Below are 25,657 nucleotides of genomic sequence, written 5' to 3'. Positions count from 1 at the left end.
CCCAGGATGGCCCCGCCCTGCCCATGGTGGCCCCGCCCCGTCCCGGCGCGGCCCCGCCCGCTCCCGCTTGTCCCGCCCCCGGCCCGCCCGCCATCGGTAGCTCGGCGCTCCACTCGCTGTGACGGGGCTCTCCGGCACCGGCCATTTCCCGCCGGCCCGGCCCGGCCCGGCCCGGCCCGGCCCGGTGAGCGCGGGGGCGGCGGGTCCCGCCCTGGGCCTGCCGGGCACTCCCTGCTCTCCCCTCCAGCCTTCTCCTCCCGGACACGGAGCCCCGCGGCACGGAGCGGCCATGCCTCCCAAATTCAAGCGGCACCTGAACGATGACGAGGTGACGGGCTCGGTGAAGAGCGAGCGGGTGAGTGTCTGCTGCGGGGCCGGGCTCGGTGCCGGGTCTCTCCGGGCCCGGAGCGCGGTGCCAGCGCCGTTCAGTGAGCGAGGGGCTGTGCGAGCGGAGCCGCGCTCCGTGTGTGCCGCAGCCTCGTACGGCTCTTCGGGGGCCCTGCGGCTCCTTCGGGCTGCAGCCACGGCCGGGGGGTGCCCGTGTGCTCCGGCCTCCTGCCCTTCCGCAGAGCCCGGCAGGGACACGGCCTGACTCTGCTGCCCACGTTGGCTGAAGGGCTTGAGTGAAGTCACCCCTTGCTGTACAGCTGATTTTTTCTCCTGTCACTGCGGTCCCCTCACGTTTGAATGCAGTTGCCTGGTTTGGACGGAAAGATTTAAGCTGCTGTGGTCAGGCTGTGCTAAAGCTCACGTTAGGCCGTGGTCAGAAATGCTGCTGCAGATCCCGACAGCTGTCAGCGACACCAGGAGCCCGAGCTGCCGAGAGCAGATTGCTCCTCCCTTGAGGGAACCAGCGGCTGCAACCATTGCATGGTGTTGCGGGTTTGCTTGAGTTGGTTGAGCAAATGTGACAGGATGGAAATGTAGGTGAGCTTCAACATCAGAGCATCAGGCTTGCAGGTGGGAGCCAAATCTGCACATGAGAAAGCAGCAAGTGTTGGTACCCCAAAGAGCATCCCTGGGCCCACACCTTTAGTGTGTCACCTCCTCCTCTTGATTATTTTTGACCCTAAGCAGAAATGTTTTTGTCCAGAAGATTCACGCTTCAGTGGGTTGCTCTTAAAAGTCAGCTTTTGGACCCTCTTATGGAGTGTAGTGGATCAGCAAAGGGGAGCCCTTTGGGGTAAAGCAGAGGAGCTGCCAGACCACTCTGCCCTTTAGCCCAAGGAAAGCAGTGTGTTCCCTTACATCTGCTGCCATCAGATGGTGGAGATACCACGTCCTCCAAACCCAGAGTGGATGTGATTTCCTGGTCTGTGTGGATGGGACAGTGCAGTGTGGCTGTGGGTGATGCTGATGTTTTTGGGTGCAGGGCTGGAGACCCAGAGAGGGTCTCCCTGTAGTCAGAGGATGCTGATTGCATCTTAAGAGCAGGAAATGTGTGTGTGAGATGGTGGTTGCTCATTGATGAGATGTTTTTTCTGTGTTTGCAGAGGAACCTGTTGGAGGAAGACTCTGATGAAGAGGAAGACTTTTTCTTGTGAGTTGGAATGCACTGTCATACCTGCCTGCAGCTCGGATACTGAGGGCTTGGGAATGAAAACCTTTGGGATGACCTTCCAGAGCCTTGGCCTTGAGCATGAATTAATAGGTGTGACCTTTTGTAAGAGGGAGATGTCCCACAGATCCTAAGATGTGGGAGGGATCCATGGGAGGTATGAAAACAATCCTCCATGCACAAGTGTTGGTTCTCTCCTCTCTATCTTCTGGGTCTGTTTAAAAACAAGTCTTCATTGTACCTTCTGTCCTGATTACTCTTTTCTGCCTGCAGGAGGGGGCCTTCTGGACCCAGGTTTGGACCCAGGAATGACAAGATCAGGCAGTAAGTTGTTGTTCCTTAGTGTCACAGAGAGAATAATTTATTCTGGCACTGTGAGCTCCTGCTGCTGTCTTGTCAGAGTATTTCTGTGCAGCTCATCATATGAACATTCCTTGTGCCTGTGTTCTTCTAACTGACATGTCCTACCCCACATGTCCACAGCTAAAGGAAATTTCAGCTGTGATGCAACCTGTCAAGAAATTATTTGTTGACAAAGGGATAAGATTACATCACAGGAGCTTATTGGAGTTTCTGAAGCTCTTGCTGTGTTCTGGTGGTGACCTGTTCCATGCTTTTTGAGACTCTTTCTCTGTAGTATTAACCCTGAATTTTAACCTTTCCTAGCACCATTTTTTAATTTTTGAGGCCTTTTTACCTCATCCTGTAACATGCTCCTTAATGTTTCAGCAAAGTAAGTGGTCAGGAACACACCAGTACCATGGGTTTTGGGCAGAAGCTGCTCCTCTGGTATCCTCTTCTCCAGATAAAAACCTGATATAGGTGACCTGGAGATGAGCAGTGACTCACTGGGGTCAAAGCAGATGGAAAACAGGAAACCATTACAGCTGGAGGAGGAGTGGGGCAAGAAGGAGCACTCTGGATCCTTCTCCCATCGAGTCATTTCCTGGATGGTGCTTGTTCAGGGCTCCAGCTTTTCCTGTGAAGGATGTGGTGATGGTACTCAATCAGAAGTGTGGGGATACTCACAGCCCCCTGGTCTGTGTTACCCTGCTCCTTTGCTGATCTCTGTGGAGGCAGGACAGAGATCTGTGTGGGAAATGCTGTGTGGGCATTGTTCAGACTGGGTCATGTTTGCAGCCTGAGTGTGGCTCTTGGTTGGGAATTTTTTCCATGCCAGGAAGAAGCCAGCACAGCTCTGGGATGACTCATTGCCATCAGCATTAGGCTGTGCTTGTTATCCTGAGGAGTGAAGGGCACTTGAGCTGCACAAGAGGCAGAGGGCAGGTGGCTGCACCCTGAGTTTTCAGGGCATCTCTTTTCCCTCCAGAGTGTGAGGGTGCTGTTGGTAGAGAGGAACTTCTCTTTGGAGTAAGCTAGTGTGGATAGAGCCTCCCTTCTAGGGCATGATCTGGAATGAATGAGAAAGCTGAGAATTGGGTTTATGAGTGGGGTCTCACCTCCATAGAGAGGCAGAGATGAGGTAATGTCTATCCCTTTGTCCTCCTGTGCTAGACAGCACCTACAGTGGCTGCTGTGTTCCCTGTTGGTGGGAGAAAACAGGAGCCTCCCCTCCCTCTGTCTTGGCCTGGTAAAAGGGAGCAGTGGCTTAGGTAGAGGAAGACACTGCACCTGTGGAAAGGAAGAAAAGTGAAAGGAGCATTTAGCCAGAAGCTGGTGGGTCCATAGGTGTGATGGGACTAATGGCCCACACATGAGGCTTGCCCATTGCCAAAGATTGCCTGTATGTAGTGGATGTGGCATGGAATATGTACCTTGGGAGCATCTATGGAGCATCTAGAGCATCTGTTACAAAACAGAATTTATTTTCTGCTGTCATCAGCGTTGATTGCTTTGTTTAATAAGTGCTTACAGCATGCAGTAATCACTTGTCATGGAGATCACTATGAAGTTTCTGATCAGTTCAGCCCTTGTGCTATAGGGATCAATGCCTGGTCTCACAGTGAGTCAGTTTTGTTTGTTCCAACAAAGAAAGGATTGGGTGGCTGCTGAAAAACTGTAAGGAAAAGACATTTTAAGGAGGAATTTGAGCATTTGGAGAGCTGAGGCATAGCTGGGCAAAGCTGGAGAGGCCATGGCAGTTCGGGGCTGGAGGAACGAGGTGTGAAGATGGGTGTAAAAGGAAAGTGGGTGGAGGATTGGGTAGAGGAAAATGTGATGGGATTGTGGGAGCAAAGGTGTGGAACATGTTAAACGTGAGGAGCAAGACTGGAAAGTTTTTCTAGTTGTCCTTGGCAGGAAAGGGGGATGGATTGGGTCAGGGTGGAGTTTGGCAGCAGAGACCCTCAAGGCCGGCTCAGCTGTGGGGAACACTGCAAACCTTGTAGGGCAAGAGGTGAGTTACAGTCAGTCTGCAACAGTGAGAGGAGGAAGTGTCAGTCCCCTTCAAGCTGAGCTTTGTCCTGATGTGTCTGGAATCTGCTTGGTTGGGATGGACTCTCCTGTGGTAGTTGAGAGAGCCACTTTGGCTCCCTTTGAGGCCTCCCATCCCCAGCGTGGGCTGGAGCCGAAATGCAGCTTTTAAAGTGTGCTTACCCTTTTCCCCAAAGGTACAAAGAACAGGCAAGGGAGAGCTGATCTCCTTTCTCTGCCTTTGCTTTGGGGCTTTGGGGAAGGAGTGCTGAATATGTGCACAAGAGCCTTTTCAAGGAAAGCTGGGATGTTCATCTTCCAGCTGGATTTCTTTTATTTGGAAAAGGAGCTTCTCATCACAGACCATATTTTTAAAAATTCTGCTAAAATCAGCCCCTTTTCTGCACTGCTTGACTCACTTCACTGCTGATGTTTGTGCTTTCAGTGAGCTGTGCCATTGGGTTCTTGTTCATGCTGCTGCTGAGGCTCAGCACAGTGCTGGGGTTCCCCAGGAGCCTCTTGGTCTCTTTGAATCCCCCACTGTGCTGCTTTGGGGAGTCAGCTTTGCCAGCCCCAGTGGCTCTGGCTGGCTGCAGGCCCTGAGCAGGAGGAGGGTTTGGGGAATGGTTTGAGCTCTTGAGACAAGAGCTGACTGCAGCTGCCAAGGGCTCATTGCAGGTTGTGCAGTGAACCCCAACAACAGTCCAGGCTTTCATCTGAAGGTGGTACCAAGACCACATTGACAGGTATCACTGTTGGATATAATCCTTTCAATGTCTGAGAGGCGTCAGGGAGGCATAGACTGCTGTTTTCCTCCCAGCTGGGACTAAGCAGCAACTTCAGTGCAGGGCTTTGTGGCATGGCTCAGCACTGTTACCCTGTTTTTGGGAACAGCAGAGCTCTCTGCAGAGCTGGGGAGTGCTGTGCAGCACTGGCCTCCAGCCTCTGTACCCTCCATCTGCCTTGGCTCTCCCTCCTGTTCCCTCTTCTCTGGGTGTTTGGGTGTAATTTGCACCAAAATACACACTATTAATATCACTGGGGTGGAAAACTGGAGTGTGTCATGGCTGCAAACAGCCAGCTTGGAGACAAGCAGCAGCCTCGGGCAGCACATCCCATGTGTGTGCACAGGCTGTTTACAGTGTCTGGAGAATGCAGTACTATTGTTAGCCCAGCACCCTGACCAGCCCAGCGAGGTCTTCAGTACCTAAACCAGTGTAGCCAAAATGGAAAAGCTTATTCCTCCCACTCTGGAACACAGAGCACAAGAAAAGAGGAGTCCAAGGCAAGCTGAGTGCCATTGGATCTTGTTGCTTTGATGGTGTACACTAGCTGTCCTTGTTAACAGCATCAGACTGGCAGTACTGACTAAGGAAAAAGGTTGTGGGAGACATATTTAATGTTTTTGTCTTTCTCCCTTTCCTGGCAGGTATTTATTCCACTTTATTTCTCTTGGAAATCTGGCAGGAGTAAAGTACATGAAGTGTATGTGTCAAAAGCCTGCAGCTCCCCAACAGGAAATACACTTTGTATTAGAGGACTCATTCCCTCTTGCCAAATAAAACAAGAAAATATTTTCTTCTTGATGTGACTTGAGTTTCCTACCTCAAGCATGCCAAACTAGTGGGAATCTTTGAATTTGTTCTTAAGCTGCTGGGCTAATACATAGGCTGAGCATTTTTCAGCCCCCTCCTGGAGAGGCAGTAGTGGAGGGTGGGAGAGAGCAGAAAGAAAAGGCTGGCTTAAGGTCTGATTAAGGAGCTGTGTGGAGGTCTGAATTTCCCTGGCTTGCCCTCTTCCCTCCTGTTCTTTGCTTTGTTGTTCTGTTGGGTTTTTTCCCTGGATGGCAAACCATGCTACCCAAATGCATCTGTGTTCCATGGGAGTCAACACCTCAACATTTGTGGGAGTTTAAAAGCCTTGATTTCTTTGTGCCTCCATTCTCTATCTGTGCAGTGTTTTGTTCTCCTGGGGACAGCTGACAGCTTGCCCAGGGTTTGGGCAGATGACAAGGGTCCTTAGCATTTTGCCAGCAGCTCAAGTGAGAAGAGACAGGATGCTGAGAAGCAGCTTGGGCAGTAAGGGTCTGTGCTCCATAGCTCTCCCCCAAATGCTGTTAGCTACCACAGCAGCTTGAAGTTACCAGTCTGTTTTGCCTCCAACACTTTGGGGTGTCCCAGGACTACAGCAGCACCCCTCAAGGCTCTGACCTGCACTGGCAGGGATACAGGTAGTGTTGCATTGCTCTGCAAGTTCCTAGATGCACTGTAACCTCATGTGCTCCCACTTGTTAGTTGTACCAGGATAACTTGGTTACAAATCTGTTGTGGGAGGAAATCTTTCTATTTTCAAGCCAGAACATGATTTTAGAAACATTTCCATACTGCAAATGTAGACTTCTGTGTGTGAAGCCGATGTTTGAGGCTTAGAGCTTTTGCCAAGTTGGCTCATCTGGGGTAGCAGATGTTGGTGCTTTTCCTCTCGCCCCAAGCTGTAGCTGCAGTGCTGGCAGCTCCAAGCTGGGAATCGTTGTGCCAAGGGAAGGAAAGCCCCTTGCAGAATGTGCCTGCTTGTCACCAGTGCCCCAGGGATGGGCTGTGGGGCTGTGTGTCCTGTGTGGGGGGGGACACTTGGCTCCACAGGGCACTGCTGTGTGTTTCCTGCTGCATCCTCAGTGCCACCTTCCAGGCTTTGCCACTCCCTCGGACTTTGAGAAACAAACAGTGGATCAGAACAGGCTCCTGGGCACGGGGCACTTTCTTCTGAGAGGTCTTTGGGGATTATCTGTGCCCTTCCCCTCTGGATGTGGAACTCCTGGAAGGCAGTTCCTGTCAGTGTGGAAGGCAGGAGCTGCCACCACACAATGTAGGTGGGTTCAGAGAGATGCTGCTCCCACAGACTCTGCGATGCAGCAGGGAAGGCAGGTTCTTTTTTTATGCTGTCCTAAATAAAGCACATTTTTACATGTGCTGCTGGAGTCCAGCATGTGCCTTATCACAGCTGTTGACTCAGAAATTGGTTTCAGAGGAGCTGCCTGGCTCTTCTAGTTCTGGAAGCCACAGTGCAGTGGTGCTGGAGAAAACCTGAAAGGCTAAGATGGGAAACCCCTTCATATTTAAAGGTGTGGAACTCTTCTAGAGCTTTCTGGGGTGAAAAATGCCTTTTAATGACTATTCTCACTTGTATTTGGAACAGTAAGTAAATGTGAGCAAGTGATGTGACCACTATTGCTGGTTGCAGCTGCTCCTCATCAGCACAGGTTTCTGCTTGGTGAGAGGCACATAGCTGATAGGAGAAATAGGTCAGTGTGAACCTATGTCACAGTTAATTAATTAGAGGCATGGTGGCAAGGACAGAGCCCTGTTTCTTGTTCTGCAGTGCCCCATTGACTGGTCCTGAGTCTGTCTTGGCCCCAGTGTCCTGGCCATGGGGGAGGATACACTGTTTCTCTTTGGAGCTATTTCTGTTTTTGTTGCCTCCAAGGTCCTGCTGTTGATGTTGCCTTTCTGGGAACAGTATGTCTCAAGCAATGTATTGTTATCCCCTGGGCCTCAAGAAAATCCTCATTTCTATCTCCAGGAAAATAAACGTGTATTAGCTTCAAAATACAAACCAAACGGAGCAGTATTTTTCCACCAGGAAAATTTTTCTCTCTTGCCAGTGTGTTTTTTTTTGTGGAGTGAATAAATGCATTTTTAATAACTCTACTGGTGTGATTTAGGCTACTGAAGGCTACCCACAGAGTTGCATAACCTATGAGAAGATGAATTATGACTTGGTTTAGTTCGTATCAGCCATTTCTTTGCTATCCTCTTGATGCCCCTGGCAGAGTGGGTTTAATTTAGCAACTCAGTTCCTGGAGGAGGGAACTGATTTAATTTCACACCAAGTTATTGAGCAAAGGTGTGATGTGGAGTTCTGTGAAATGTAGAAAGATAAGGTTTGGTTTATATACTTCTTCTTTCCCCTTTGTGAGCTCTTCTGTAGCAGAGGTGCCCATCAAGAGCAATTAGGGCCTTTTTGTACTGCATTTGTGTGTTAAAGGTGTTAGAGAGGGTGTCCCAATTCCGCTGACTTCCCCCTGCTCTCTCTGAACCCCTTCTGTTCTCTGCCCTTCCTGGGATTGCCAGAGATCCACCCCATGCAGTGCCATGCCTCTGGCTTTCCCTGCATCCCATCAACCTCTTCCCACTGTTGTGCCCTTTCATGTTTGTGGGTGAGCTCTCAGATCCCACCAGACTGGGCAGCTCTGGTGCTCACTTCTGCCTCTCACATTGCCTTTTCTCTGCCTCAGTGTCCAGAACCAGGTGGATGAAGTCATCGATGTCATGCAGGAGAACATCACCAAGGTGATTGAAAGGGGCGAGCGGCTGGACGACCTGCAGGACAAATCAGGTGTGATGTCAAACACTGCTCTGCTGGGCCAGGTTAACCTGGTTCAGTTCTGAAAACACCTCATGTCACACCTGGGCTTACATTTCTGTCCTTCCTGAGAGTGATGTTGCCCAGCCTTGTGCTGCAGATCTGACTTTCTGCTGACTCTCTCCACCTTTACCTGCTGCTCTGTGCAGAGGCATTAGTTTGGAGGTGTCTGGGTTCTGGGTCCTTCAAGCAAAGGTAGATTTGTCTCTCTTCTGGCACTCTCCACTGGCTTGCAGAGCAGACTCCTGTCCTCAGAGAGCAGCCAGTACAGAGGGAGCACAGTGGGACTTGTCTGTGCGCTCTGGTGAAGGGCGTCATGTTGACCCTGCTGTGGCTTTGGTGAATCATGCTGTGGTTGGGTCTTTCATTGCACAGAACTCAGAGTTAGAAAGGTGAGTGTGTTCTCTGACAGTGTGTGCACCACTGAACTGACTCTTTTCTTTCCTTTGATAGACAGTTTATCAGACAATGCAGCAGCTTTTAGCAAAAGAGCCAAGCATCTCCGGAGACAGATGTGGTGGCGAGACTGCAAGGTGAGCAAGAAGGGAAATGAGCAGGGCTGGGCTTGTGGAAGGGTGGTTACGGTGGAGAAGCTCTGCTTCCTAGCTGAAAACGTGCTGGGAGGCAAAGGCCTCCTTTCAGGTGGAAGCAGCTGCCCCTGGCACCCTGTGTAAGGTGCCTGTGTGCTCCTCTTGCAGATGAAGGCGATCATAGCGATGGTGGTGCTCGTTCTCCTGCTCGTCATCATCGGTGAGTAGCCCCACATCACCCCAGCCGTGTGTGATGGACAGATTGGTGGAACTCCGTGCTGGGAGTGACACCCTGGTGCTGTTGTCCCTGAGGGACAGCACCTGAGCCACTCCATGGGCTCCACTCTGCCTTCAGTCACCATGAGGAGTGCCTGCAGAGCATCCTGGGCTCCCCTTCTGCAAGGCTTAAGGGTGCACGCAGAGGAGCAGGCTCAAACCAAGTCCTGCTGACTGTGACCAAAGAAAGCCAGCAGTGCCCTGCCAACCCTGTGCTGACCCAGGATTGGCACTGACTGATCCCAAGTGGGTGGGAGTACATGGAAAAGTTTCAGGCTAGAGCAATGTCTTCCAGAAACATCTCTACATGCATCAGCCACCTTGCAATGAGACTACTGTGTACAAATGCTCTTCCCCAAAGTTGATGTGCTGCTTAATTTCCATCAAGTAGTTGTTATGGCTTTGCCATTGGTCCCTTCCCACTGCTCTCTGCCTTTCCTGGAGCTCCCCAGAGCAGAGATTTCACTGCTTTTTCCTACTAAACAGCTCATAATGACCAGAGTCTTCCAGGCAGGAATAATTGCAGAATGGCATGCTCCAGGGATCCAGGCAGCCCAGCATGGCAGTGCAGCTCTTCTGTGCCACTGGGTCTGGAGGGTTTTCCTCCCACTGAAGTGTCCAGGGGCAGCTCTCTAACTGTTCTTGTTCCTTCAGCAAAGGCCTTGTAGCCTGTTGTTCTCCTAACACAGAGCCTGCAGTGGGAGAGGCAGAGCTGGCAACAGGGTTGAGAGAGAGAGCCTGATGGAAAATCCCATCTGGTTTAGTTTTGGGAAGCTGGAAGGAGACGAAGGTAGCAGGATATGTTGTCTAGCATGTGTGCAGACAGCAGATTGCTTTAACTTGGGGCTGGGAACACACTTCTGCTCGCAGCTGCTGGGTGTTTGTCACTGCAGAAATGGGGGGACTCCCTGGCAGGGATGGGTGTGTGCTCAGAGCTTCTTTCTTTGTGTTTTGCAGTTCCCATAGTCCTGAAGTACCACTCCTGACAGGGCAGCTGGAGGCTTCAGTGGAGCTGCCTCTGGGATAACCCAACTGCTGTGTAATTTAAGTGAGATATCTGTATATAGCTTGGAAGTTGTTTTTTCTCCTGGCAAGCAGCCAGTTCTGAGGGAGTGTTTTTAAGAACTACCAACCAACCTTTTTCCAGTCCAGTACCTGTTCCTGCTGTCAGACTTTTTTTTTTTTTTTTTTTTTTTTAAATAACACAAGATTCAGATCCCAAACTGCCTGGTTTTGGTTTGGAGCTGGCTACTTGCCCCTACAGTCTATCTGTATATATGGTTGAGTTGTAATATTAATAACAATAATAATAATAATATGTTTTGAGCAGCTCCCTGCTGCCTGCTGTGGAAGGCAGAGGGGACTCTGAGTCAGAGAAAAGGAAGGGATAAATGTCTGAAGGGAAATATACCAATATATTATAGGGAACGGATTCATATGAGGGCAACTTGCAGGGGTGGTTTTTTTCCTCTTGTTCAAAAAAATAAAAAAGAAAAGAGAAAATATGAAATTAGGTTTACAGTCCAGAAGACTTTCTGGTCCTGCCATGGGAATGCACAAGCTCAGTGTTGTCAGTATTGCTGCTTACAGCTGTGACTAAAGACATTCCAGTAAACCTATTTTTGACTGTACATGTGGAGTTTTTGCGTGTCTTCATCAAGTTTTGGAGGACATTCAGGGCTCTCCAAAGCTGGGAGTCCCTGTTTCTATGTCTTCTTAACCAAAAGTAAGAAATGTGTGTAAAAGGCAGCAAGCAGCATGATTATATAAAGACACAGCTGGAGAACAATTCTCCTGACACCCATCCACAGTGAACAAGCCCAGTTCATGTTCAGAGCCCTTCACCATGATGTGGTGCTTGTGGTCCTGACTGGCAGCTGATTTTGCTTCCTTGTGGTCCAGGGGGGTGGGGATTGTTCCCAGACAGGAAGCTGTAGGGATCCCTGTGCTGGAATGAACAGCAACTGAGCTCCTCTATCCATAGGTGGGACTGTGGTGTTTTGGCTGTTTCCAGCCTTGGTCTCAAGTGCTGGTGGCCTTTCTGTCAGCCTTTTACTTTTGGGAGCCTTCTTCTTTCCAGCCCTGAGCCTGGCACTTTAGCTGAGGCAAGCTCTTCTGGTTCTCTTTTTTGGTCTTTTCTGATGAGAAGAAAGACTTCTGCTTAGCTGTCCTGCTAAGCACATGTTTGAAATAACTCTGGAGAGGGGAAATGGTGCCTCAGAGAATTTCCATTGCCATGACCCAGCTTCCTCCTCTGACCCTGCCCTCAGGACTTTGTAGTTTCCACCTGAGTGCTGCCCCATGCAGAGAAGGGGATTAGGAGTGAGCACAGCAGCCTGGGGGGTTGGATGTGATCACAAGCTGGAATATAAACAGGGCTTTTCCCCTCTGTGGGAGCTGATCTCTTCAGGTGGGAATCAGGAAGGCAAGCTAGGTTTTTCCTGCTGAAGTATAGGCTGAGTTAACACCATATACTCAGTGGAAGGGACAAAAGTCATCCTGCCTGTGCCTTTGGCTCCTCTCTGCCTGCAAGGGATGGTGAAGGTGGATGAGGAGGGACTGTGTCTGTCTCCAGGGGTGCTGCAGATCCCGCTGAGCTGTTTGGTAACATGTCCTGCCAACTGGAAAGTGAGTTAATTCACTCCTGCTGCTGCAGAGCCCTGCCAGTGCCTCTGCCTTTCTCCTACAGCCCAGCCTTGCCTTTGCTGCTGCTGCTGCCACCCACAGCAGGACCTTGGTGCCACAGGAGTCCTGGTCAGAAACATCACAGGCATAGAATTTGCTAAGCTAGTTTTATAGATTTTCTTTTTTCCCCCACAAGGCTGGAAAGACCATTAGAAATGTCTGCTCTTGGGGTGCTACAGAGCAGTCCTCCACATATCACTTTGGTGTTGTGGTTTTATATTGCAGCCTGGACTGGTGGTAGAGGGAACTGCAGTCAGCAGAAAGGGGTGTTGTTTCCAGCACTGTCTGCATGCTTGGGGATTGGTTTTCACTTAGGAGATGTTATGAAGGAGATTCTACAACAAAAACAACTCCTTCATCCAAACTTTGGGTCTGTTTTACCCATTCCTGCATTGTGCAGAGGACAGACCATCAGCTGCTGTTTTCCACATGATTTCTTTTGTGCAGGGAATGGCATCTTTGGCACAAGCAGTGCATTCCTCCTCCCAGGATCGCCTGTGGTGTGACCCCGGGTGCCCATGAGGGAAGGGGGGCTGGCATGGCACACAGGTGTGGAGAGGCTCTTGGCTGTGGCAGCTGGGCAGCCTGGGGGGAAGGAGGTCCCTCCTGAGGAGTCCCGTGCAAAGCAGGAGTTCAGCAGGGTCTGGCAGTGAGGAGGGGCCTGGCTGCACGGTGGGAGAGCTGGGCCTGTGCTGCTGCTCCTTCCCCGGGCTCTGCTCCCCACCTGTTTCTGCAGGGCTCCGCACCGGCCCTGGGCAGAACTCTTGACTCGAGGAGATTTAGCTGCAGCCGAGATGCAGGGCAGGGAAAGCTGCCACAACCCGAGCCGTCAGTGCACTGCCCCGAGGTGCTGGAATTGGGTGTGGATCAGCTGTAGGTTCAAATCTCTCAGTGCTGGGGTTGTCCTGGGCACAGACGTTCCCAAGGGACAGCTCTGGCTGTGAGAGGCGGCAGCACCAGCAGCAAACCAACAACAACGGAACTTGATCGCTCCGACACCGCAAACCTGATGCAGAAGGCGCAGAGACGCGCCAGCGGTCGGAGGCTGAACAGCAGCACAGCTTGGAGCACAATCCCCTTCCCGACTCCCCACCTACAGCTGATTCTACTGCAGGAAAATCAGCGCGGCATCCAAAGGCCGGGCTGTAAGCAAGGGCCGGGGCCGTGAGGGGGACAGGTTGCCATGACGACCCGACCCGCCCCGCCCCGCCCCGCCCCGCCCTGCCCTGCCCTGCCCTCAGCGCGCCTCTCGCGAGACTCACCCGGCGCGCCCCCGCGGGCCGCAGTTCCCGCCCCTCTGGCGCGGGCGGGCGCGCTCCCCATTGGCCGGGCGCTGCGGGGCGGGCGCGCTCCCCATTAGCAGAGCGCTGCGGCGCCTCGGGCGCTGATTGGCTGTGGGGCGCTGCGGGGCGGGCACGTTCCCCATTGGCGGGGCGCGGAGGCGCTGCCGGCGCTGATTGGCTGTGGGGCGCGCAGGGGCGGGCACGTTCCCCATTGGCGGGGCGCGGCGGCGCTGCCGGCGCTGATTGGCTGTGGGGCGCGCAGGGGCGGTGCGCGCGGTCAGCATGGCGGCCCCGGCGCGGCGGAGCGTCGTGTTCGTGACAGGCAACGCCAAGAAACTGGAGGAGGTGAGGGCGGCGGGAGCGGGGCCTGGCCAGCGGGTTTGCTCCTATCCCTGCCCCTCCCATTTCACCCCCTTCTCCCTGCTCAGGTCACGCAGATTCTCGGGGACTCCTCTCCCTACACGCTGGTTGCGAAGAAAATTGACCGTAAGTTGTTGGCAGGGCCTGGCGGGGTGCGGCGGCCCGGCCCGGCCCTGCTCAGCTCCGCTCCATCCCTGTGTCCGCAGTGCCCGAGTACCAGGGGGAGCCGGATGAGATCTCGGTGCAGAAGTGTCGCGAAGCCGCCCGGCAGGTCGCTCGCTCCTTCGTGTTTCCCGGTGGGATGGGTGCGGAGGGACCGCAGCCAGGGACATTGGAGCATCCAACCCTGCCCCAGCTGGCCTCGCTGCTCTCCCATCACCCCGCTGGTCTCGGTTATGCTGTGTCCCTCTAGCAGCGGGAGCTCACGGAAGCTCCTTCAGTCCGGGCGCGGTGGCTGCAGGACAAAGAGTTTTATGTCTGCTGAATATTCCAGAGCTGTCTCTGGGATGGGTGTCTTGAAAGAGCCAAATGAGGGCTGAGACTGGAGGAAAATGCAGTCATCCTTTGGAATGCAGGCTTTCCCTTTCCTTGTGCTGCAGGATGGCAGGGACTGTTCATTTTCCTCCATATAAAACCTCCCCTGCAGTTCTTCAGCCTCTCTGGCCTGCATGGGGAGAGTTTTGGTTTGATTGTGTCTGTCTGGTGTGGGTTGCTTTTGAGGTCAGGTGGGAACCTGAGGATGGGATAGAGCAAGGGAATGGGTTTGGAGGCAGTGCCTTCATTTAGGTCTAACCTTCTCCTTCTCTTGGGCTGTCACTGTAGGTTCAGGGACCTGTTATAGTAGAGGACACCTGCTTGTGCTTCAATGCCCTGGGGGGCCTTCCAGGACCCTACATGTAAGTAGGAGGGAAGCTGTTTCCCCTTTCACATGCCAGGGTTGGGGCTGGCAGGGTAGGCTCCACACTCCAGGAGCAGCAGGGCCAGGGAGGTGATTGTTGCTCTGTCCCTGCTCTTCATTCAGCCTCCTTGAGCCTTGCTGGCACCCAGTCTGTGGTGCTTGTTCTGGCAGCTTGGGAACCTGTCCAAAGAGCAAGCTCTGTGCACCAAAAAAGGCACCAAACCTTTCAGCAGAACTCTGGCATGAATGCCCTATAGGCTTTAATCCAGAAGATAACAAATTTCTATGGACCTCAGGATGCAGTAAATTAAATACCCCACTGCTGTTTTCACTATGTCCCCTTGAACTTAAGAGAGAGTCTGTCTTTCCTGATAAATACTCAAGAATGAGTGATCTTACATCTTACTGAGAGGGATTCAAAGGCCTATGAAAATGTGAGCAACAGTGTCACAAGCATGCCTGTATTTCTGAGAGGTAGCAAAAATATAAAAAAACTGATCTTCCCCCTTTCCTTCCTTTTCAGAAAATGGTTCCTGGAGAAACTCAAGCCAGAAGGTACATCTCTTATTTACTGCTGTGTGTGTAACCCACTCCTTTGCCCCTGAAGTGGCTACCTGCCCATGCAGGTTCCTCGAGCCTGTTCTGGGCCCTCCTTCCCAGGATGTTGTTTTCTCAGTAGTTTCATCCCTGCATTCCCAGACTCCTGCCTCTGCAGGCTGGTGGCAGGGCTCGTGGGAGCATCTTGTTTGTCCTCAGTGTGACCTGGAAGATCTCTTGTTCCCTGTGGCTTCAGGGCAAGCCCCTCTCCACTGATGCTCCTCTCCCTGGCTGTGCCTTGATCCTGCAGTTCAGAGTGTGACTGCAAATCCTGTGTTGGTCACATTAACATGAGCATTAATCACATTCAGTCACTGGGGGCTTTAGTCCTTCCTCGTGCTGCATGCTCTGTTGCTTCCTCTCCCAAATTCACAGCAGGGCTCTGAAGATGAGATCTGAGGCTCTGGCTTCAGTCACAGCAGGGATCCTGCCAAGAACATCCCAGTGCCTGAGCTTTGTCACCTCCTGTGGTGGCTGGGAATGCCATGTGCAACTCTTCCCCCATCCCTCCATGCCTGGGTGGGTGTGCTGCTCTCCCAGGGAGCAGCAGCACCTCCAGGGTCCCTTCTGTGTCCCTCAGGCCTGCACAAGCTGCTGGCTGGCTTTGAGGACAAGTCTGCCTACGCGCTCTGCACCTTCGCCTTCAGCAGCGGGAACCCCGAGGAGCCAGTGAGGCTCTTCAAGGGCCAGACCCATGTAGGTGGGGTGTGCCTGGGGAAGGCAGTGTGCTGAGGGGGGAGGGCTGTGCTCTGAGTTTATAGCAGCTCTGGCTCTGCTGAGGACAATTCTGATGGCTTTTGGGTCGCTGAATGTTGGGAACAGGCTCAGGGAGAGCGCAGCTGGTGGGAGGTGGGCACTGGGGGTGCAGCCCTTTGGTCAGTGGTGCTTCCTGAACTCTGCATGAGACCTCAGCCCCCATGTCCTTCTGGCAGGGCTGTATTCAGCTGCAGTTCTTAGCTGTTATTTGGAGAGGTCAAAGCACTGTCAGCATAGGGCACCATAGTGAGTTTGGAGCTGTCAATTTTGGTCATGCCCTGGGGAGGAGCTGGGAGAGCCTGTGGTGGCTGCAGTTCTGTGTTTGAAATGGCTCTGCAAGGGAAGTGCAGTCTTTAAGGGTTTTTTTGTGCTTTCTCGTGCAGGGAGTGATAGTGGAGCCCAGAGGCCCTCGGGATTTCGGCTGGGATCCCTGCTTTCAGCCAGATGGCTACAACCAGACGTAAGTGGTGTTTTACCTACAGCTCTTTATGTGAAGCAAACCTTGGTCCAGTGTGTCCAGAGGAATTTGCTTGTGAGGAAGGGCATCAGGGAGAAATGTCCTCCTGGATCAGAACATCCTGGGTGATGGGAAGCCTCCGGATCACTTGTGTCACTACAGACACCCTGCTGAGCCAAGCAGGGAGGCAGAGGGGGAGTTTTTGGTACTCGGGGGATGCGCTGCAGTCTCTCTGCTAATGACACGCGTGGTTTCTGTCCCCTGCAGCTACGCTGAAATGCCCAAGGCGGTGAAGAACTCCATCTCACACCGGTACAGGGCGCTGAGTGAGCTCTCAGCCTTCTTTCTTCAGAGCGACTCGACAGAGCCCCGCCCCGCTCCCAGCTAGCGCCGAGCCGTGGGGTCTCACACGCACACACAGTTATTGGGGTCGGGAAGGACCTCTGGAGATCCCCTGGTCCAACCCCTCTCCAAGGCATGTCACACCCATCCCCAGCACAGACTCCCTCCGCCGCGGGATCCCATTAAAGCTGCTCCTTTCGAACCCACCGCTGCCTTCTCCGCTCTTTTTGATGCTTCAGCAGTGCCGCAGAACCCAGTGGGTGTGGGCCGTCAAAGCTGCGCGGTTGTGATTCGGGGGCGGCTTCGGACCGGCACCGGGACCGGCACTGGGCGGGGGCGCGCCGGGGCCGCTGCGCTCTCGTTAGCCAATGGGGAGCGGCTTGGCGGAGGCAGCCAATGGGGGAGCAGCCGGGGCGGAGGTAGCCAATGGGGAGCGCCCTTGGGGAAACCAGCCAATGGGAGAGCAGCCGGGGCGGAGACAGCCAATGGGGAGCGGGCGCGCCGCGCCGCGCAGCCGGAAGCGGTCAGCACGGGGAACACGTGGGGCCGCGGCGGCGGCGGGAGCGGGGCACGGCACGGTCCGGTCCGGCCCGGCCCGGCCATGGAGCTGCTGCCCCGCAGCCCCGCCGAGTTCGGCTCCGCACGCTACTGGGATCGCTTTTTCCGCCAGCGCGGACAGCGGCCCTTCGAGTGGTACGGGGCCTTCCCGGAGCTCTGCCCCGTTCTGTACAAGTATGTGCGGCCCCGCGACAAGGTGAGCCCCGTCTGGCACTTAGCGCTGTGTCCCCTCCGACGACCTCTGAGTTTGTTTTTCCTGGAGAAGTGGAGGCTCAGGAGTGACCTTACCGCTTTCTACAATTCCCTGAACGGAGGTTGTAGCCCGCTGGGGATCGGCTTCTTCTCCCAGGGAACAAGCGATAGGATGAAATGACATAGTCTTAAGCTACTCCAGGGAGGGTTTAGGGTGGACATTTGGAGGATGTATTTCTTCAGAGAAAGGGCGCTTAGACATTGGAATGGACTGCCTAGAGAGAGGTGGTGGAGTCACCGTCTCCGGAGATGTTTAAGGAAAGACTGGATGTGGCACTCAGTGCTGTGGTGGTGTTTGGTCATGGCCTGGACTCCGTGTTCTCAGAGGGCTTTTCCACTCTAGTTGGTTCTGTGTGCGAGGCTTGCCACAGAAGATGTGAAACCCCCAGTGTGCCTTAGCAAGAGGACAGGAGAGACCCCTGGTCTGGGGAGCTGTGGGGGTTAAAAAATCAGGGTCATTCTCAAAAATATGCAGCAGATGCATCACTTCTCTGTCCATGGGACTTTTCTCTGTGGACATGTTATCTTAGGCCCTGTAGAGTGAGTTTGCAGGCCCTGAGGGTGTGATTTTCACAGAGGGCTCCTAGACACATCTGGTGTTTGCTCCTGTAATGGGCGGGGGGGAATGTTTCCAGAGTGTTCTTACCATCACGCTGCTCTCGTGCTGCTGCCCAGGTTCTGGTGGTGGGCTGTGGGAACTCGGAGCTGAGTGAGCAGATGTATGACGTGGGCATGTGCGAGGACATCGTCAACATCGACATCAGCGACGCCGTCATCCGCCAGATGCGGGAGCGCAGCGCCGGCACGAGGCCGAGGATGAGCTACCTGCTGATGGACATGCTCCAGATGGACTTCCCTGACAGCCACTTCCAAGTGGTCCTGGACAAAGGCACGCTGGATGCCCTCCTGACCAATGAAGAGGAGGCCACTTTAGCCAAGGTGGACCAGATGTTCGCTGAGATCAGCCGGGTCCTGCAGGTCGGAGGGCGCTACCTCTGCGTCTCCTTGGCCCAAGCCCACGTGCTGAAGAAAGCCGTGGAATATTTCTCCCAGGAAGGCTGGGTTGTGCGTGTCCACCAGGTGGCCAGCAGTGGGGACAAGCAGCAGTTTGTCCTGCCAGTCTTTGTCTATGTCATGACCAAGTTCAGGAAGATCCCTGGCTCAGCAGCACAGATCCTGGAGATCTGCCCTGAGGAGCAGGACAAGCCGATGCGGGTGGAGAGCGCGGAGCGGCTGGTGGCAGCAGTGAAGGACAGGCAGCATTATGCCCTGCTCTGCAGCCAGATAAGCAAAACCCCCTGCAGGGAACAGGTTTCCTTGGATCTGTGTGACAAAGAGAGCGGGAAGCCTCGCTACACGCTGCAAGTGGTCGACAGCCCCTCAGTGAAACCTTCCCGGGACAATCACTTTGCCATCTTCATCAGTGAGTACAGCCTGACCAGGCTGCAGTCAGGTGGTTGCACTGGCCAGAAGCTGCAAAACAGCCAGCCTTTCAGAGCTGTTGAATCTGGGGCTGGAGAGGGAAATAACCAGCCTGTGTGGGCTTGGGTTGATGTTTTAGTCCTGGCTTGGCAGTGGGATATGTGCTTGCCTGTTGGTACAATCAGAGATCTGGCAAAGAGCTTATTGGGCAGAGGGACACTGCCTGCCCTACCTCCAAGGTGGGGATTCCTGCCTGGGTGCTGGTGACAGCCAAGTTAGCACAATGCAGCTGGGAAGGCATGACTGCTCTGTCTGGGTGCTCTGAGGCTGCACAGAGATGCATCGGCCTCTGCCAGCAGCACCATTCCCTCCCTGCATGCCTGCAAAGCTGGGGCTTATCACAACCTGGAGACAGGTCAGGAGCCTGTTGGACACCTCTTTCTAATGAGATGTAGCTTTTCCAGCTTCTTGCATGAGCCTGCTTAAAACGGGAGATCTTGGCTCTCCTGATGGTCACAGCCAAGCAGCGGCACCTCCCTTAAATGTCTTGCCATTCCCTGTGGCTCCTCCCTGGGAGGCTGGAGGGCCAGGAGCAGCCCAGGCTGATGGCAGCCCCTTGTGCAGTCCCACAGGGCCGAGAAACCGAGTGGCTCTTTGGGACGGAGGAGGGGCGGAGGCAGCTGGCGGCCAGCGCGGGGTTCGGGCGCCTGGTCACGGTGGCCCTGCACAGGGAGCAGCACTACGAGGGCATGGCCAGCATCCAGGCAGAGCTGTCGGGGAAGGTGATGGAGCTGGCCCCGCCGGGCCTCCCTGCCCGCCAGCAGGTGAGCCCCCTGGCTAGGCTTCCCAAAACAGGCCCAGGCTGGGTCTGCCAGCTGGGAAACCCTTTTCTCCAAGAGAGACCAAGCTGCAAGGTGTGAGCTGGATGCCATGGTGGGCCTCAAAGCTTCTCTTGGCTTTCCCTCCAACTGTTTGCCTGTACTTGGAGGCAGGATTTGAGGTGCTTGTGTGGTAGGATTCAGTATGAACTCCTTGCTCTCCAAAACCCAGCATCCTAAGAAAAGCAGAGATCCTCAAAGCATCCCCGTCTTAATCCTGGTTTTAACTTCTGTTCCTTCTGTCTTCTCCTTCCTGCCCCATCTGCACACATCTGAGTTCTTGCAAAAAGTCTTGCTGTGTTTGCTCCCTGTATTCCCTGTGTTGGGAGTGAATCTAGTGCAGATCCCCAGCTCTCCTGTGGCATCCCGCTGCTCCTCTGTTGTGTCCGCTTCATCCTGGCTCATCCTGAGCCCTCTTCCTGCAGCCTTTCCTCCTTCAGAGCAGCCCCTGTGCTCCCTGCAGGTGCCCTTCCTGTCCGTGGGAGGGGACATCGGGGTGCGGGCGGTGCGGCACTGTGGCAGCAGCCCCCTGAGCGGGGACTTCGTGGTGGAGGACGTCAGGGGAGATGGCACCTGCTACTTCCGCCGCCTCGTCTTCCTCCGGAACAGGAACGTGGTGCAGTCAGAGGCTCGGCTCTTGGCCCCCACGCCCCTCCCAGGTACGTGGGGCAGGGGCCAAGCTGATTTTTTGGGGTGACAGAGAGTGAGAGCAATACAGAAAGAAGGTAGAAATCCTGCCTGTCGTGACCCAGAGCAGCTCTGGGAGTGTTTTTGCACCATGGGTGGGACAGGGCTGGGGGTGGCTGGTCCCCAGAAAGCACCTCCATCTCACCCCTCGCTGGTGTCTCCTGTGACTCAGGCCAGAAGAAGCGGAGGAAGGACAAGAAGAAACCCAGCCCCACTGAGCCACCTGGAGCCATCGACAAGAGCTACCTGTGCTGTGAGCACCACAAGGCCATGGTTGCGGGGCTCTGCCTGCTGGGGGGCCCCGACGCCCTCCCAGGTGACAGTGGGAGGCTGTGCTGGGGGCAGGTGCCCCGTGCACCCTTCCCAAGGCTGTTTGGGGGCGGTGGGTGGGGCGAGCAGCGGCATTGCCACGTGCTGGTGGCTCACTGGCTGCTCTGGGTTGGCAGGAGAGCTGGCAGTGCTGGTGGTGGGGCTCGGCGGGGGCAGCCTGCCCCTCTTCGTGCACGATTACTTCTCGCAGGCCCGCGTGGCCGTGGTGGAGATCGACCCCTCCATGCTGGAAGTGGCCACGCGCTGGTTCGGTTTCTCCCAGGGCGACAGGATGCAAGTGCACGTCTCTGATGGCCTGGACTACGTGGCCAAGCTGGCAGCTGAAGGTACCAACCATCTCACAGAGTATTTCAGCTGCCCCATTGAGCCTGGTGGGTGCCACACTGGGTGGGTAGCGGAGCCCTGGGCTGTTGTCACCACCTGCTTCCTCTCCCTGCCGTGTGTCACAATCTCCAGCCTCACCAGGTGTCTGCAGCTCACAGCCCGTCCTTGCCAACCTGAGATTTGTTGCCTCCCCCAGCACCTAGGGCTTGTAAAGAGAAACCCCAGCAGAGAATTCACCCATAACATGGTAGAAGGAGTGTCTTGACCATCCCAGCTTTGGCCTTCCATGTGTGTAGCTCACCTCTGTCCCATAGGATAACAGCTGTCTGTTCTTCGTCCTGCAGCCCCAGCCCAGTATGATGCCATCATGTTTGATGTGGACAGCAAAGACCTCACGGTGGGGATGAGCTGCCCGCCCCCAGCCTTTGTGGAAAAGCCCTTTCTGCAGAAAGTTAAAACCATCCTCAAGCCAGAAGGTAGGAGGGGAGATCTGGCCATGTCCTCATGGCCAGGCTGCTGGTTCTCTGTGGAGCTGGGGCTGTGCCAGTTTTTTTCATCCTGGAGAATAGTGGCCACAGCAAGGATTGCTGCATAGTGTCCCTTTCTGCATCTGGGTGTTTCAGTGGGTGCTGTTGCAGGAACTCAGCACTTAATCAATGTGATTAAGCAGAAGCCACTTTATTGTTTACATTCTAAAACTGCTGTCCACACGATCACACATTATTTGATTGGTGCCTCTGACTTGTCCACGCGCTCTGCACACACTTTTCAGGAAATATGATTGGTTAAAGTCCAGTGCTTCACCCTCCTTCTTTATCTACTTCTTGCACTCTTGGTATTCTGTTTCTCAGCCTCTTCTTTCCCAATTTAGCACAATTTATGTTTCAGTAACCTTGACGAATTCCAGAGTGTTTGATAAGAACAACTAAAGATGGCTTGGCTGGAGCACTGTGGCCTAAGCTGTTCAAATATATTGCTATACACTGTGACAGCAGAATGGAGAAGGTGGCCTGCAATGCTGCAGGCTTAGGCAGGCTGAGACATCCCAGGGGGCCAGCAGAGCTTTCTGGAAGCAGAAGGTGTAGGCAGTACATGAGAACAGATCTTGTGGCCATCCACAAACCCATGGGGCACTGAGAGGACATTTTCACCAGGGTGGCAGTGATGCCTAGAGGAGCTGAAACAGAAGCTAGACAGAGTTAAGAGGAATAAAATGGATATTTACTGAGGGCCCTTCAAAGGCCACACCCTGGCAGTACCCCTGCCACAGGCCCTGCCTGGATGGTTCCAAGATGGAAGCAAGAAGGTCATGAGATCTCACATTTTTATAGGTTTTAGTCCATTTGCATACAGAAGTCAGCTGTCCAATTAATAGCCTCAAATCATGAAGTTTCATCCTCCTTGCTTGCTTGCCCTCCCTCCTCTTTTCACGTTGTTTATGCTTAGGGCCTGAAGTTTGAAGAGATTGTCCTTGAGTCCTCAACTGGAATAGGACTGTTTTGCCTTCACCAATGTCTTGGTTTGAAGGACAGGTGTCTGCCAATAAAGGCAGAAGTTTCTCATTGAAATGGAGAATGTAAACGTCCTCCCTCCAAATTATTATAATTTTGAAATTAAGGGGGCTCTCAGGCAAAGATATGGGAATTAGGAATAACAGTTCTTCATTAGGAAAATTAAAATAGAAATACAGTATTACAAAGAACAATCCCAAAACACTGCCAGAGTCAGAATCCAAGCTGACACCCGTCAGTCAGTCAGGGTGTTGGCAGCAGTCCCATTCAATGGTGGCTGCATCCTCCTGCAGTGGCAGATGTGGTTCAGCTGGAGCAGTGCTCCTGGAGAAGGTGCAGTTTCCTCTGAAGCTCCAGGGATGATGTGGAAAGGTCTGGCTTTCCTCTGGAATGCAGTGGAAAGAAGGTGCCTTGGTGTCCAAAATCTCAGTTTTTATCTGGGTAGGAAAGGCTTGGCTGCTCCCCTGGCTGGAGCATCTCCCAGTGGGATGATGGAATTTTATCAGTCATGCAGTGGGACTGAATGGGCCAGCAGCAGATGATATCTTCCTGGAGGGAGGATGGGCTGTGGGAAAGATAAAGATGATTGCCCAGCTGGTTTAAAGCTGGCCCATTAGCAGATAATATGTGCCAGGAGATCAGGGTCACTGCCCCACCCTGCTCAACAGATGGGACAGAATACACATTGCTGGCCACATCCTGTGTGGCAACCCAACACAACCACCTCTGAAAAGATCCTAATAACCCTTAATATAAAACTAAAAGCTGCACAGCAGAACAGAAAAACAAGGCATCAATTTCACCAGGGTGTGGTACACAGGCTGCTCTGACCTCTCCTCCCTCTCGCCTTGCCGCAGGAGTCTTCGTGCTCAACCTGGTGTGCCGCGACGCCGGGCTGAAGGAATCCGTGCTGGCCACCCTCAGGGACGTCTTCCCGCTGCTCTACGCCCACAGCATCCAAGGGGAGGTCAACGAGATCCTGCTGTGCCAGGCGGGCCCCGCGGGCGGGCGCGGCCCCGCCGAGCTGGGGGTGCGGGCCCGGGCGCTGGAGGCGGCCCTGCGGCGGCCGGGCCGGCCCTGGGACAGCTCCTGGGCGCTGGCAGACACGCTGCAGGCCCTGCACATCCTCTGAGGGCGCTCTGTGCTGCTGTGGCCCCGCAGCAGGGTGTCTGTGGCTGGCACTGCCGCACAGTGCCGGCCCGGCCTGCTGGAGGGGCGGGAGTGGCACGGCAGGGCGGTTCCTGCAGCCAGGGTGAGGTGAGGGGGGTGCTGTGGGGCTGGCAGGACTGTGGGTTTGGGTCTGTCCTCGTTGTTTTCCCACTTTGGGGAGAACATGCCTCCGACTCTCCTTCCCCTTCAGCACGGCTCCTTTTGTTCTGATGGTGCCTCTCCTGCTCCAGGCCTGCTTGTGGACGTGTGTGGATGGGCTGTGAGCTGAGGGAATAAAGTTCTCAGGGCTGCTCTGAGGCCCTTTCCAGTGCTTTGCTAAGGCTTATTTCTGAATCACCCACACCCCTGGAAAAAACTACAGTCACCTCTGCACTTCAAAGGCGTGTCCTGGCAGCTGGCCCTTGAACCCCACTGCCCCACTCATCCTCCCCAAACTGCATCCCACAACGTTTCCCCTCTTCTGAATCTCTCCACTGAGCTGAAACCCCTGAGCTCAGAGCTCTTCTGCCCCAGGGTCAGCAGAGACCCAGCCCTGGGCTCAGGCTCCTGGCCACACCAACCCACTCGCCCTGCTGCTGCTTCCTGCAGGACGAAAGGGCAGCCAGAATTATCCATTGGGGTCTTCCCACAGCACCCCAGTCCTGCCAGACAGCTCATTCAGGAGCTGATCTGTGTGTCCTGGCTGGTTATAGAGCAGCTCACCTGCATGACCAACTCTTCATTCATTCATCAGAATCTACTTTTGGGGGGCTTGTCTTTCTCCCCTGGAACAGCTGGTGCCAAAACGAGCCTGAGACACGGTACCAAAGTGACCAGCTTGCAGACAGCAAGGTGACAAACAGGTGCTTTGCCACTGATCCTGCACCCTCACTCCATGCTCCCTTCTGCCACTGGCAGCCTGGACATCTCTGACAGCTGCTTCCCAAAGTAAACCCTTCCCAGCCACCTTTCCACAGCCCAGGGAGCTAACAACACACCAAAAGCAGCTTCAGGAGGGATCTGTGTCTCAGCATCACTGCTGGGGCCATTTCCCAGCCCTGCAGCTCACACACCCTGTCCCAGCAGGGTTTGGGCTGCCTCTCTTTGGCCTCTTCTTGCTTGGAAGGAGCCAGCTCTCCTTCATCTGTGGGAAAACCACTTCCCAAGCAGAGTGAGAGGGTGGGTGAACCTAAGAGTTTGCAGTTCCCCACTTCCATGGGGCCATGGAAAGTGATGCCTTAAGTTTCAGCTTTTGTATTTTTCAGATTCTGTACTGCATTAGCGTGTGACTGAACTCCATATAAAGTGTTACAAGTTCTCCTCCCAGCTCAGTCACACAGAACAATCCTTTTCCAGCCCCAGAACCAAGGACACGCTGCAGCTTCAGCCCCAAAAAGGGCAAACAGCAGAATTGAGGAGAGAATCTGGGAGGATGGGACTGCAGAACCTGGAGCTGGAATGGAACAATTAACCCCAATATGGAAATGGACCAAAACTTATACAAGTGTGAAAATTCGTGACTCTGAGCCCATCTTGGGTGTAACCTCAGCTGGGCTCTTGCACTGCCCAAAGTGAATCTGTTGAAGACCTTTTAATAAATCCCTGCTTTATTCCTTTAGCACTGTCTGACCTCTGTTCTAGGCAGCCTCTTTAGGCATCAAAAGGACACCCCAAAGGCTCTCAGCCTCTGAAGCAGTGGGGACCATGGGGGCACTGCACCAAAGCAGGAGATGGGGCTGTTTGTGTCCAGGATGCACCATGGCAGCTCTGCTGCCAGCAAGCACTTCCCTCTGATCAGCAACTGGGCATTTATTTTCATTTGAATTTGCCAGCAGGTTCTACTTTGGGAACTGCTCTGTTCAGATCCTTTCTCTGATGCTTCCTCCCTTGTTCCCCTTCACACAGAGGGACAGATGGGTGCCCTACTTTCTTCCTGGGCCAACCTGCATCTACGCAGAGGGAGTAGATGCTTTTTTTAAAAAGTGCTTTTGATGGTTCCTAGGCCCAGG

At 54.0% G+C, this 25,657-nt stretch overlaps 3 protein-coding genes across 3 annotated transcripts; all 3 read left to right on the top strand.

Moving 5' to 3' along the window:
- The first annotated feature begins 84 nt into the window (after nucleotides 1–84).
- On the top strand, nucleotides 85–10,790 carry VAMP4 (vesicle associated membrane protein 4). Its single transcript, XM_056498039.1, has 7 exons — nucleotides 85–355; nucleotides 1,494–1,540; nucleotides 1,832–1,882; nucleotides 8,226–8,326; nucleotides 8,807–8,886; nucleotides 9,052–9,103; nucleotides 10,117–10,790. The coding sequence occupies exons 1-7, from the start codon at nucleotides 290–292 to the stop codon at nucleotides 10,143–10,145; spliced, it is 426 nt and encodes a 141-aa protein (XP_056354014.1). The 5' UTR covers nucleotides 85–289; the 3' UTR covers nucleotides 10,146–10,790.
- A 2,594-nt stretch (nucleotides 10,791–13,384) lies between these two features.
- ITPA (inosine triphosphatase) lies at nucleotides 13,385–16,744 on the top strand. Its single transcript, XM_056497948.1, has 8 exons — nucleotides 13,385–13,472; nucleotides 13,556–13,613; nucleotides 13,694–13,758; nucleotides 14,310–14,383; nucleotides 14,909–14,940; nucleotides 15,563–15,678; nucleotides 16,122–16,198; nucleotides 16,463–16,744. Exons 1-8 carry the CDS (start codon nucleotides 13,410–13,412, stop codon nucleotides 16,581–16,583), a joined length of 606 nt encoding a protein of 201 aa, XP_056353923.1. The 5' UTR covers nucleotides 13,385–13,409; the 3' UTR covers nucleotides 16,584–16,744.
- A 316-nt stretch (nucleotides 16,745–17,060) lies between these two features.
- On the top strand, nucleotides 17,061–23,980 carry METTL13 (methyltransferase 13, eEF1A N-terminus and K55). The gene is made up of 8 exons (XM_056498054.1): nucleotides 17,061–17,291; nucleotides 18,023–18,770; nucleotides 19,394–19,593; nucleotides 20,111–20,306; nucleotides 20,507–20,650; nucleotides 20,781–20,990; nucleotides 21,333–21,464; nucleotides 23,357–23,980. Exons 1-8 carry the CDS (start codon nucleotides 17,139–17,141, stop codon nucleotides 23,629–23,631), a joined length of 2,058 nt encoding a protein of 685 aa, XP_056354029.1. The 5' UTR covers nucleotides 17,061–17,138; the 3' UTR covers nucleotides 23,632–23,980.
- Nucleotides 23,981–25,657: the final 1,677 nt, after the last annotated feature.

The sequence above is a fragment of the Oenanthe melanoleuca genome, chromosome 8 (genome assembly GCF_029582105.1).
Source record: "Oenanthe melanoleuca isolate GR-GAL-2019-014 chromosome 8, OMel1.0, whole genome shotgun sequence".
Taxonomy (NCBI): Eukaryota; Metazoa; Chordata; class Aves; order Passeriformes; family Muscicapidae; genus Oenanthe; species Oenanthe melanoleuca.
This window is presented reverse-complemented; position numbering and strand designations above follow the sequence as displayed.

Bases quoted from the DNA above. Each gene is read 5' to 3' on its own strand.
- ITPA (XM_056497948.1), top strand. From the start codon at position 13,410: ATGGCGGCCCCGGCGCGGCGGAGCGTCGTGTTCGTGACAGGCAACGCC. The intron at 13,473-13,555 runs GTGAGGGCGGCG...CTCCCTGCTCAG, and splicing joins ACGCCAAGAAACTGGAGGAG to GTCACGCAGATTCTCGGGGA. The intron at 13,614-13,693 runs GTAAGTTGTTGG...CTGTGTCCGCAG, and splicing joins GGTTGCGAAGAAAATTGACC to TGCCCGAGTACCAGGGGGAG.
- VAMP4 (XM_056498039.1), top strand. From the start codon at position 290: ATGCCTCCCAAATTCAAGCGGCACCTGAACGATGACGAGGTGACGGGC. The intron at 1,541-1,831 runs GTGAGTTGGAAT...TTCTGCCTGCAG, and splicing joins GAAGAGGAAGACTTTTTCTT to GAGGGGGCCTTCTGGACCCA. The intron at 9,104-10,116 runs GTGAGTAGCCCC...TGTGTTTTGCAG, and splicing joins TCTCCTGCTCGTCATCATCG to TTCCCATAGTCCTGAAGTAC.
- METTL13 (XM_056498054.1), top strand. From the start codon at position 17,139: ATGGAGCTGCTGCCCCGCAGCCCCGCCGAGTTCGGCTCCGCACGCTAC. The intron at 17,292-18,022 runs GTGAGCCCCGTC...GCTGCTGCCCAG, and splicing joins ATGTGCGGCCCCGCGACAAG to GTTCTGGTGGTGGGCTGTGG. The intron at 18,771-19,393 runs GTGAGTACAGCC...CCCCTTGTGCAG, and splicing joins TCACTTTGCCATCTTCATCA to TCCCACAGGGCCGAGAAACC.